This window comes from Lynx canadensis, chromosome B1, assembly GCF_007474595.2.
Source record: "Lynx canadensis isolate LIC74 chromosome B1, mLynCan4.pri.v2, whole genome shotgun sequence".
NCBI classification, from domain to species: Eukaryota; Metazoa; Chordata; class Mammalia; order Carnivora; family Felidae; genus Lynx; species Lynx canadensis.
Genome location: NC_044306.2, coordinates 84,361,381 through 84,374,459, shown reverse-complemented (window position 1 = coordinate 84,374,459; position 13,079 = coordinate 84,361,381). Strand labels below are relative to the sequence as shown.

The following is a 13,079-nucleotide window of genomic DNA, read 5'->3' as shown; positions in this document are numbered from 1 at the left end:
TGGCTCAGATGCAGCAGGAATTCTGCAACACCGGTCTGCACTTTGGTGGCAGCTACTGTTGTGAGTTGCATTACAGTGTTTAAGCAGCAGGAAGCAGAAAACAGCACAGTCTTTCAGGTAATTAGTTCTCTGCCTCCTTCCTGAAGCAGTCGAGCCCACATCAGCAATCTCTCTGGCCCTCTGTTGTTCCAGGAATGTTGGTTCCAAATTGCATCCCAGCTACCTGCAGGACAATTTCTCGATTCATCTCTATCCAGTGAAACAAAATATGAGTTCATCTGGGGATAATTTTTGAGAGACAAGAAATGAACTCTATACAATTCGCCAAATATGTGCCCCCTTGCATGGTCACATCCTGTTAATTTAACACAATTTCATTTTTCGGCCATCAGACAGCAGAAGGCCAGTGAAAATCCAAATGATTTAACTTAGAAGTGCTGTGTGTACCTTTTGGAAAGATAAAAAACACTTACCCCAACCTCTGGCAGGGGATCCTTATGTTCAGGTAGGACACTGGTTCGAACCTATAGAGAAAAAACAAACATTTTCTGTAGGATTTTGGAGTAGAAACTAGTGCAGAAGCTTCACACAGGTGCTGGGTGTCATTTTCCCATCAAGGAGCATCAATTCAGACTGGGGTTAATCATTACCGAAGGTACCTGTGTACATCACCTGCTGCAGAGCCATAAAGCTTTCCTCTGATAGTTGCTAAGCTTCCTGGTTTTCCTAAGTACACAGAACTACTGGATCCTTACCCCATCACCCCTTGTCAAATACAGAGATGTCTGGGCTTTAGGTGAATCAGCGTTAATCTCCTCAAAAAGCAACCCTAATTCAACATTCAAAGGAAAGGACAGAGTTGGTGTAGAGCAAGTCATTCCACGCAAGCTCAATAAATATTTATTCTCTAAATGAGCACCAAAACCCACAGTCTTTATAGTATATCCCTCCCACAGGAGAGTTCTGGGCCAAATTGTCAGATACCATTATCTAAATTCATTTGAAAATGAATTCTCAACTGGGGGAGAGGGAAATAGTGTAAAATAATCAGTCATCTGGGGAAGCTTTTCATATGTTTGAACGTGTTCCAAGTGAAATATCAACCCCTTAGATGATAAGTAGACATATATCTTCTACTGAGTAGTGATCCTTAATCCTGGTTGTGCATTAGAGTTACCTGGGGACCTTTCAAACTGCTGGTGCTCTTTCCTGCCCCTGGATATTGATTCTAATGTACAGCTGAATCGATGTTTCTCTATTTAAGAAAAAAACGCTTCAAATGAAAAGAAATCACGACTATCTTTCTCACTTAAGAAAAGGCTAGTAAAAGCAAGAAACACATAAAACCTAAATCTAGTATATCTTAATTTGAAGTAAGGATTAGATAATAAAGTTAAGTGAATACAGAGCAATAGACAAGCATACTCTAACTGGAGAGCAGAGGGAAGGGGTGATGGATGGGAGAGAGGAACCCTAGAAACACATGATGGATCAATATTTTAGGGGGTCATTTTAACAAAATCCCTTTGGAGGTACTGCACTGCCAATCATAACTTTCTTGAAATCCTTTAAGCTCTGATATACTTGACCATACCTGGTCAATTCTCCCAGGTTGAAGAGATACCTATAATACCCCTCATAATGTCAAAAGACTTGAACTAGCTCCCGAGGGCCTACTAGTCTTTAACACGGTTTCCATTTTCTTGGAAAAAGCCTCAAGCCATGGTAAAACAGTGCATTTTAACTTCTAGCTTAAGGCTCCTTCTTTGTTTCTTTATGACAGACCCAGCACTATCGCTTGCACAATTTGTCAGTCATTATGACTCAAATTGTTCACCAGAGCACAAAATAAATGACAGGAGAGATCCCAACAGAGTAAACAACACAATTTGCAGAACACACTCCACTCAGGATTTCATGACAGAGCGTTCACTGGCGAAGAGCATTTGCAGTGTGGCGGCTGCATTAATGCTCTTTGGTCCAGAATGTTCAGATGTACCATTCAGTCTCATTATCTGAAAACCATTAGCTGGCCTCAAAGGATAAGGAATCTGTATATTAACAGGGGACTATAATGGACCATACAGTGTGCGTATGTGTATGATTTCCCTCTCTCTCTCTCTCTCTCTCTCTTTCATACACACAGTGTATACTCTGTCTGTCTGTCTCTGTCTCTCAGATTAACTCTGTCTCCGAAAGACAGAGACAGAGAGACTTGTTCCCCCCTTATCCACGGTTTCACTTGCCATGGTGTCAGTGTTACCCACAGTCAACCACTCTTCTCTGGAAGCAGAGGATTCTCCTTATATATCATCAGAAGGTCAAAGTAGCCTAATGCTACATCACAATGTCTATGTCATTCACCTCACTTCATCTCAGCACATAGGCATTTTATCATCTCACATCATCATGAGAAGAGGGAGTATAGTACAATAAGGTATGTTCAGAGAGAGAGAGACCATATGCACAGAACTTTTATTATAGTATATTGTAATAATTGTTCTATTTTATTATTAGTTATTATCAATCTCTTATTGGCCCTGATTTATAAATTAAACTTTATCATAGGTATGTATGAATAGGAATAAACAGTATATGTAGGGTTCTGTATTATCTGTGGTTTCAGGCATCCACTGGGGATCTTGGAAGTATCCCCTGTGGATTAGGTAAGACAACTGTATACACACATAGACACACACACACACACACACACACACAATGTGCGCATGTATGCATATATATATATATTCACACACATATATGCATATATACATATATAGTATACAAAGTATGTAGAGTGTACATATTATATATATATATATAAATGTACATCTACTATATATCAGAATGGATTATATATATAGTGAATGTATATTCACACATATGCAACCCATATAACACATATATATGTGTATGTTTATGCATCATTTTAAGAAAATATTTGACATCCAAATAACATTATCCAACGGGATATGCTTAAATTTAGAAATAAAGTGAAAGAAGTCAGACATTGGTGGAGGTCAACATATATAGGATTGCTATATCATATATATATGTGTATATATATATATGTATATATATATATGTGTGTGTGTATATATATATATGTGTGTGTGTGTATACACACACACACACACACACACACACACTATGTGATATATTAGATAAGGTAGAATAATATTGACAATTACTGCAATATTGTCATTAAATTTATGTTGATTTTATCAGGACAATTAGTCCCTATAAATATAAATAAACTACAAAGAAAAAAGAAAAGATTCCTGACCCAAAGGTGTATACTATAAAAAAATTTCAAAGATAATCATGGACTAGTTTGCCATTTCCAATGTGTGTACATGTGTGAAGGAGAGAGAGACAGAGAACGAACTTCCCTTTACATAATAAAACTATTTTTGAAAAGTACATGTATGTCACATGTCATAATTCAAGGCATGTTTAAAACGCTAGCAGAGCTCCTGATATAGAGGAATTGAAAAACAAAACTTTTGTAAACCAATTTTAAATTTTATAAAGTCAGATTTTCATATGAAACACATGTTTAAGGTAGTATATATGTATAGTTCTAAAACTTTTATATTTAAGGTTAATGCTACAGATGTTATGGTATATAGGTCACACACTGATGATGTTTTTTCTTGCATAATATATAGCCCTCATTACACTAAACACATACTAGGTGGCAAGCACTGGGTTTGCCAGTAAATAGGGTCCCATTTCTTCTCTTTGGGATTTCAGAAACCAGTGGATGGGACAAATATATAAATAATCCAGTACAACATAATACATGCTATAATGGAAATGTGAGCATTTTTCTGTGGGCATTCAGGGTAAGGAGTAATTAATCCAGACTGTGAATGTCAGGAAAGGCTTCACAGAACAAGCAGTCTGGGTTTTGAAGGATGTGTAGGAGTTTTAAGCAAGGAAGAATAGGATGAAGCAAACAGCGTATTACATAATAAGCATGTGTCATGGAGTTGTAAAAGGCCATTTGTTAGGGCGCCTGAGTGGCTCAGTCTGTTAAGTATCTGACTCTTGGTTTCAGCTCAGGTCATGACCTCACGTTTCATGCAACTGAGCCCCTCAATGGAGTCCACGCTGAGAGTGTGTGCCTGCTTGGGATACTCTCTCCCTCTCTCTCTTCCCTCCCCTACTTGCTCGTTCTCTCTCTCTCTCTCAAAATAAATAGATAAACTTAAAAAATAAAGGCCATTTGTGTTTCGGAAAGAGTGAGTATTCTGATAATACCATAACAGGGGGGCCTTCAGGGAAATGGTAAGAGTTGGGGAGATGTTTGGTTATATGTCTGAGGAGAGAGGTTGGGGCCATTTGATATCTATCATGTTATGGAACTGGAGCTTTATGCAATTTATAGACAATAGGATATCAGGTAAGACAATCAAGTAGAAAAGTGATGTTATCAGAGCCCCTTAAAGCATATCCACTATGCCCTGAGTCATAATGGGAAAATAACCTCTTTATGCTAGCTGCCTTTTGCCTTTTTGTTAGTTATCTTTAGCATAGGGTGAATAATAAACCTCATAGTTGTTGTAGTACATCTTTTAAGTACCCAGAACAGTACCTGCCACTGAGAGGGAAGAAGGGAGAGAGTGAGAAAAGAAAAGAAAGGGAAGAAAAATGAGAGGAAATGAGGGGGGGAGGGAGAAAAAGAAAGAAGAAAGGAAGAGAGAGGAAAAAGACAGAGGAAAAAGAGTAAGACAGAGATGGGGTGGGTAGAAAAGGCAGGGGCAATATGTCACTGAAAACAGATAATAAAGCCTGGACAGATTTAGATGAGGCCTTTTGATGAGGAAGGGATGATGCAATGGCTGTCACTGTAACATTTGGAACATTCCAGTTCACGGGCAATGTCATGCCTCCTGAGATTTACTGGCCTTCCTTCAGAATTCATTTTCCCTTTTTTGGTCTTATTAGCCGTTCTTCTTCCCAGTTTTCTTTACCATACCCCTCCCTGTCCTTCCTGGGACACAAGAATGTCTGCCTGACCACACATTTAAAGTTATTATAACTTCCTCTTGTCTAGGAGGACACTTTTACGATATCAAATAAAGATCACTTAATAGAAGTGATCATGTAGATGATATGTTCCATCTTGAATAGTTCTCAAGTTTCATATAAAGCAAATTCATTTACTTTTTCATAGGCTCAAACTTCCATATCCTAAATTTGCCTTGAAAAAAAAGAAAAACTGAGGTTGGGAGGGTGGTGGAGACTGCTGTATTCTTCATGGGTGAGTAGGTAAGAATGAGCAATAGGGCTGCCTCAACTGCAGGCATTGTTGACTATCCAGATACAGAGAAGGGGTAGGTCAGGCTGCCATGACTGTGCACTAGGCTGTCCACACCTCAGCCCCGGGCAAGTGCATCTTCTCAAGAGCAAATGCAACTTTTCCCTAGCTGGGCTCAGCTGGACAGGGTTGTAACAGTGCTTGAACATCCCCAGGGCAGGGAAAGGGCCTAGATCTTCTTCTTGGACTACTGTGACATCTGGTAAGTTCTCTGATATTGAATGCGTTGTTGAAACACGTTCTTTTTGTTTTTTTTAATAAAAATGTTACTCTAATTCTCTACATATTTCGAGTTAGAATATATCATTTCATCACATTTACTTGTTCCACTTGGAACGAGGCACCAAACTGCCTTCATACTCAAACACATGAAAAGCTGACTGGTACAGAAGTGTTCTGCCACCTTCCACAATATTAATATTCGGGGAGGAAGATGCTCAGTTAGGCCCATATTTCCCAGGATGCCTTGTTTTGAGAGATAGCCATGTACCAAGCTCTCACCAATAAAATATATGTGTAAGTGATGTTTGCTGCATCCAAACTGGAGTTCTCCGAAGTGGATAGCCTAGGCCCTCTTCAGTCCTTTTCTCCTTCCAAGGAGTCCCGCCTTTAGGTGACTGCAGAGCCACACATGAAAGAACACCATTCGCCACGCCATACCACGCATCCTACCAGTGTTAGATTATACATGATTGTATCAGTTTTCTATTGCTGCTTAACAAATTTCCACAAACTCAGCTGCTTATTATTTCACAGTCTGTAGGTCAGAAATCCAGTCCTCATGTGGTTGATTTCTCTGCTCTGGTATTACAAGGCTGCAGCCTCTCCTGGAGGTTTGTCTAGGCAAAGGTCTGTTTTCAGCTTCCACAGGCTGGTAGCAGAATTCAGTTCCTTGCAGCTCTCGGACCAAGGTACCCATTTTCTTGATGAATGTCATCTGGAAGCTGCTATAAACTCCTGGAGTTTATTCCATGCCACCCTTACTCCATGCCATGTGGCTTCCTCCATCCTCAAATCCAGCAGCAGAGGATCTGCTTTGCACCAAATCCTTCTTGCACTTCAGATACCTGTCTTTGGAATCCACTCTTTTAAAGGCTTATCTCATTAGGTCAGACTTGCCCTAGATAATCTCCCACTCTTAGGCAACTTTGCCATGTGACATGATCTAATCACAGGAGTATGTCCCAGGGACCATGTAGAATGTGTACAACAATGGGGCAGTAATCCTGGGGCCAGTGTAGAATTCTGCCCAACACAGTGACCAAGAAATAAACTTCCCACTGTGAAAACACACTGAAATTTGGATGTTTACATTTGTTTCAGCAGATCACATAATATGACCCCCCCATTTTTTTTAAATGAAAGTTTGGATTCCATTTATGGCTATGAAGAAATAAAGCAAAATAGCTAATATTAAATCCTAATTCATTATTTTAATGTCAACAGATCTGTATTAACTGCGTATTATGATCCAGTGACTGTCATAAACACTGGCAATACCAGAGATTAGGAAGACAAGGTATTTCTCACCCACAGGTAATAATGATAACATGGCAAGGGTCAAAACATACAATTATAATTGTTAAGCATCTTCAATTGTGTAAAATTTACCAGCCACTCTTAGATACTGATTTTCCAACTATTTAATTTCTGTTGTGCATGGAGAAAATGATCCATGTATAAGCCCAAATGATTCATATCACAGAACCTTAGGGATGGGAGGGATCTTAGGGTAAACCTAGAAAAACCACCTCTGTGATGTGAAAATTGTACATGAAATATCCCGGGAGCTTACATTTAAATTTTCTCCTTGGACGTGTTTAATCTCTAGCTTATTCTCTTACTAATTAGTCTTGTAGAAGTAGTATTGCTCACCTACCTAAAGGTTCCAAACAGGTTAAGTTAATGAAATAAGTAGGTTGAGTGTGACAGACAATAGGGAGGGGAAAGGAATCTGGCAAAAATGGAAATCACATTCCTAGTCTATGAAGAACAACTATCCAGCTCCAAGTAATTAAAATGTTCCTGAGAAAAAAATTCTTCAATTATCAACAGTGGACAAATCCTAACTCTTTTGCAGGTATACCATTATTAGTATTTAATTATTTTTGGCAGAAACCAGCCTGATATAAAAGGTAAAAATATGCCCAGTACTATTTTTAGTGAGTGGCAGGGGGAGGGGGGGGGAGTGCTATTCTAAAGCAATTGTTCTTAATCTTGAAAACACATTAGAAACCTCTGGAATATTTTTTAATGCCAGTTTCCAGGCCATATTCTAAAATAATTACATCAGAATCTCTGAGGGAAGAATCCAGGGATCAGTGCTTTTTAAGGCTGACTCCACACCTGTTTCCAAAGTGCAGTCAAAGTTAAGAATTACTGCTGTAAAATAAATGAGATTGTTTTGAGTGTAAGCCTCAAAACTAGCTCCAAATCCTATGAAAATTTGCAAAAAAAAAATGTACTAGGCAATGGTCATGTGATGGAATAAGGCTCTCTTGGAAAACAAAAAATTTAAAAAAAATATGTTAATGGATTCTCAGAGCTGGAAGAGGTCTTAGACATTATCAGGCCATGTTGCTTAAATTTCAGTGTGCATTCTCAGTACCTACTGGTCTTCAGCTGGTTGGGGGATGGTCTGAGGACTATCCCTTACAAGCTTGTTATAGAAATGCAGAATCTCAGTCTCACTCCAAACAACTGAATCAGAGTCTTCATTTCAGTAAAGTCCCCATGTAATTCATATGCACATTCAAGTGTGAGAAGGTCTGGTCTAGGATAGTGCTTATGAGGGAAATAGGTCACAGGTGAGAATGGTAGACATTCATTTGCACATAAACATACTTGAGACAAGGGGTGGGGTTTATTCTTCTGGTTTTGAAGGTTTTTGGTAATTTACTTTTAAATGTCAAGCATCTGTAAAAGCTCCAGATAATACTTTCTATCAGAGATGCCCTTTCCTTTCTTTTTTTTTTTTTTAATTTTTTTTTCAACTTTTTTTTTTGTTTTTGTTTTTTTTTTTATTTATTTTGGGACAGAGAGAGACAGAGCATGAACAGGGAGGGGCAGAGAGAGAGGGAGACACAGAATCGGAAACAGGCTCCAGGCTCCGAGCCATCAGCCCAGAGCCTGACGCGGGGCTCGAACTCACGGACCGCGAGATCGTGACCTGGCTGAAGTCTGACGCTTAACCGAAGCCCTTTCCTTTCTTATGCAAAGGGGGAAAGGGTTGCTCTTATCATCAATCTCAAATCAGGGACTGATTTGGGACAGAGCTTAGCTGGAATTTCTGTAAGACTCATTGTTGCAGGCTGAATCTCCACTTCTCTAACCCCTTCATCTCCCCCAAACCCTCAATCTCAATATCACAGGTTGAAGTCCTAACCAGCGAGTGCATTTGGAGATAAGGGTAATTAAGTTAAAATGAAGCTATTAGCATGGGACCCTAATGCAATATGGTTGATGTCCTGAAAAGAGGAAGATGCTGCAGGGGTGTGATACAAAGGGTAACCATGGGAAGAGGCAGCAAGAGGGCGGCCATCTGCAAGCCAAGGAGGGAGGCCTGAGAAGAATTTACTGCTGCCAACACCCTGCTCTTGAACTTCCAGATTCCAGTATTTTAAGAAAATAAATTTCTGTTTAAGCCACACAGTCTGTGGCAGTTTGTTACGGCAGCTCTAGAGAACTAAGACACTCAGTCTACCCATGTTGTAGGGTATGACCCCTCTCCAGGACTTTAAGCCAAGAACCTTTGGTTGAGGACTCTTTGTCCTTCGACCCTAAAAGAATGCTAGAGATTCTTGGAAGTCTCTGCATACCTGTTTCACACTGTGTCCCACTCAGCTTCAAAATCTGTCAAATGTCTTTAGAGGCAGAACAGCCATGAATTTGAGTCCCCTTTGGTCTCTAAATTTGTCATTTCAGCTACACATAAAAACCAAAATCTCTGCTGGGTTCTATGTCTTCCAGCTGCCACTCTGTGTTAAGCAAAACCTTGATGCTGAGACTTCCGAGCTACAGGGACAATCTGTAAATGCGCACAGGTGGAAAAGAGCTTTTTAGTCCCTCACCACCACACCCCCTTGGGCTTTCTCTCTTGCCTGTGACTCTCCCTGTTTCCAAAGCGCTGTGAGTCTGTGGGAGGTTTCACTCTGCTTTTTAGAAGGCTTTGGCCTGGTTCTCTAGACCCCTGAAAAGCTCAGAATTCAGCAAGTCTCTTCGGAGAAAAAAAATGTTCATTGACTTGAAGTTGATGAAGTCTCAGTTTCTTAGTTCCTCCAACACATGCACTGAGAGTTTTGCTGATTTTTCTTTCTCTGAGCAGCACCAGCTCTGTGTCCAGGCAAAGGCATGTTCTTCAGCTCATTCTCAGAACCAGCAAATGCCCAAAGAGGAAAAATAGCAGGCTCCTGAGAGCTCAGCTCCAAAAGATCCTCCTTTCTCTGGAATTGTAGTTTACTTTTGTAGTTTAAGTTGTAGTTTATTACTTTCACAGCTTGCTGGAAGATGCATTCGAATGCGATTTTTGTAAAATGTGTGGCTTGTTTCTGGGTGTTGTCAGAGGGAGCACAGCTTGCCCTCCCTACCACATACTACCCAAACTGAACTTTTTAACATCTGAAAGTCACTAGAAGTTTAAGGAATCTTCCAAACATGTGGTTAACGGATGAAAAATGATATTCGACATTGCATAGTTAAATATGCTTGGAAGGGGGGAAATGCCATCACATGTTGGTCTGTCTATTAAGGTAAGTCTTCAGTAAACCAGTTACAAATGCATAATTACAGGTAATTCTCCTGGTAAAAACAGAGTTTATCCTGAAGCCTGAGCACTATCCAAAAACTATCCAATAATTATTGAGTGTGACATGTTGTGTTGGTCTTCACTAGGTAAATGTGATCATCTTTCACATGTCAAAACATATTATACAAAATTATGTACATGAGAATAATCTATTGGCTTCTAAGCCTGAAAGAAAGAGTGGTAAGACAAATATAAGCACTCTTTTAGTTTGGGTGCATCTAGTCTTAGAGTTCTCTAAGGCACGGATGTTCACACCACAGCTCTCTAGTCACATGGGTCCCTTTATGTTTAATTGGTGGCTCTTTCAGACTTCTAATTTCACTATATGAATGTGCCATTATACTAAATTCTACCAGTCATACAAGAGTCATGTGGTTCTTTGGGTTAATGGTGACTGCAAATGTGGCTCCAGAGTCACATAACTCTGAGTATCCCTGCCATTACCCACATTTTATTCCATTTCCCTTTCCAACCATTATAGAGATCTATTACAGGCAGGTGAAAAAATACCGAACAGCAAAAATACCTTTAGACATTCCCTTTGTCAGAGAGTCTCTCCAAAAGATACAGGCTCTGCTGAAAATAAGAGATGCTTAAACTTAGATCAGGGAAGTTTCAGGGAAGTCAAAGAGGTCTCTCTACTGCTGTTCTGAAAGTAAGTCCATCTGCCTTTCATACTCTTTACTTCCGGATTTTCCTGGAAGGGACACTAGGTTCCGAGAGGCAGCGCTGTTCAGATCCGGTCAGGCTTCTTGTACTGTACCTACCAGCCAAGTCTGATCCTGGGCACTTACCTAAAGCAATAAGGACTAATCTCCAAAGAAATGCACAATTAAAGACCCAGGCTTTATTTATTTATTTTTTTAGTGTTAAGTTTTAAGTGTTAAGCTGTTTGGATATTTTTAAAATAGAAATAAAGAATAAAGGAACTCTTTGCACTGAAAAAATACAGTGTTAAGATGTGTTATGGGCACTGAAGACATTAACTCATGATTTGCTAAATAATTGCTCATTCTTTTTTTTTAAAGTTTTTTCTAATGTATATTTATTTTTGTGAGAGAGAGGGTGGGGGAGAGAGAGAGAGAGAGAACGAGCAGGGAGGCTGCAGAGAGAGAGAGAGAGGGAGACACAGAATCTGAAGTAGGCTCCAGGCTCCTAACTGTCAGCACAGAGCCCCATGTGGGGCTCAAACTCACGAACCGTGAGATCAAGACCTGGGCCAAAGTCGTATGCTTAACTGACTGAGCCACCCAGGTGCCCCGATATTGCTCATTCTAAGTTGAGACCTCTATTCCTGCTATCCTGCAGGAGGATACTGTAAACATATCAGTACATATAGTGCTCAATTCAAATATCATGTATCTATAATAACAGTTTTTTATCAGATCAGATCAGACCTTTACTACTGCTTCCTCCTGCCATCACCCTTCTTCTTCTCTACCCAAATACTGAAAAATAATTGTGCCATCATTTTGAAAAGTGGGGAGAGTCATTAGAGCTGATCCTTTGATCCCAGAATTAGACTTACATTAAGTATGTGCTACCCTAGAAACTTTCTACCCTATAAATAAATAACAGAAAGCTTATAATTGATAAATAAGGGTAATAGAATCCAAGGAAGTAACAACTATGCTTTCTGGACCAATAGGTAATTATTTCAGAGGCACATGCATTATTGTCTTTACTTGTATTATCTCATTTAATCCCTATAGTTCTGGTGTTGTATTACTACTTTGTCCATTTTACAGGTAAGAAAACTTAGTCTCAGAAAACTGGATTAATTTGCCTAAGGTCAATTCAACGGCAAACTGCAGATCAGACACTGAATGGTCTACTTCCAAAGTCTGTGCCCCTTCCATGGCTGTGTGTCTCTTCTGAACCCAGACTGATGGTGACTTTAATTGTCTTCCCTAGGGCTGCTTAATGAGAGTTTTAAAAGCCAAAAATCTATTAGCCTCAGGGAATAGAAACAGACACAATTTATCACATTGCCAGACTCAAAAACACCATCCTTATGTATTAACAGCCCCCAATTAAGACCATAGTCATGAGTTAATGAACAAGCCATTAGAGAGAGAACAGTAATATCAACACAGGCACATGTCTATTAATCTGTTGCTCACTGAAAGTCATTAGTTCTACACTATAAGGCTAAATAATTTCTAGGTAGCTTTAAAACAAAATTATTGCAATATCACTCAGTATTTTAAAAGATCATTTACAACACAGGCTTTTCTAACTCCAGTCAAAAGAAGATCACCATGCCCTGGGTGAAGATCAATTGATTAATAAAATCAGATGGTGTGTACAGGCACAGAGGGGAGAGGCTTTTAGTGTATTTATCCAATGAGGTGTTTTCATCCCCAGGCAAAAATGGGATAGCTGCAATAACTCTATTCTACTATTCCACTACTTTCTTCACTGTAGAATTCTACCAAACTATCTAAGAGTTTTATCAGTGGGTCTCAGCATTAGCTGTAGATGACAAATCACATGGAGAAGCTTTCAAAATGCTGATGCCAGGGCCCCACTTGCTTTTGCTCCTGTAATTGATGTTTCTAAATCTCTCAGAATTTTCTTCCACTGCTTTCCCTTACTATTTAATCTTCAAAACAACCATATGAGAAAACTGAGGCTCCAATTTCAAGTAACTTCCAACCTGTCAGTAGAGGAGCTAATATTTCAATGTGCATCTGCAGCATCCCAAGACCAATGCTTTCAACACCTCATTGTATTGTCTGCAACTTGAGCTGAAATCATACTACACATCTACACAAAAAACAATGAAGGGACATTGAAACAGAGTTCCCAGTTTCCCTGTAGCAGAGGGCAAAGTAAGTGTGGCATCTCAAACAGGAAGTAGGGATGACTCTTTTCAAAGAAGCACTGTTACAAAGAGGCCAGAGTCTACCGCATGGCTCAGGCAGTCTTGTCTTAAAAGAGCAAAGG

At 39.5% G+C, this 13,079-nt stretch overlaps 1 protein-coding gene across 1 annotated transcript in view; it reads right to left on the bottom strand.

Moving 5' to 3' along the window:
• The window catches only part of INPP4B (inositol polyphosphate-4-phosphatase type II B), a 797,369-nt gene that overhangs the window by 270,639 nt on the left and 513,651 nt on the right, over window positions 1–13,079 (bottom strand). Inside the window, 1 exon segment of the mRNA XM_030313011.1 lies at window positions 474–524. Within this exon segment, the coding sequence (XP_030168871.1) occupies window positions 474–524 (51 nt within the window).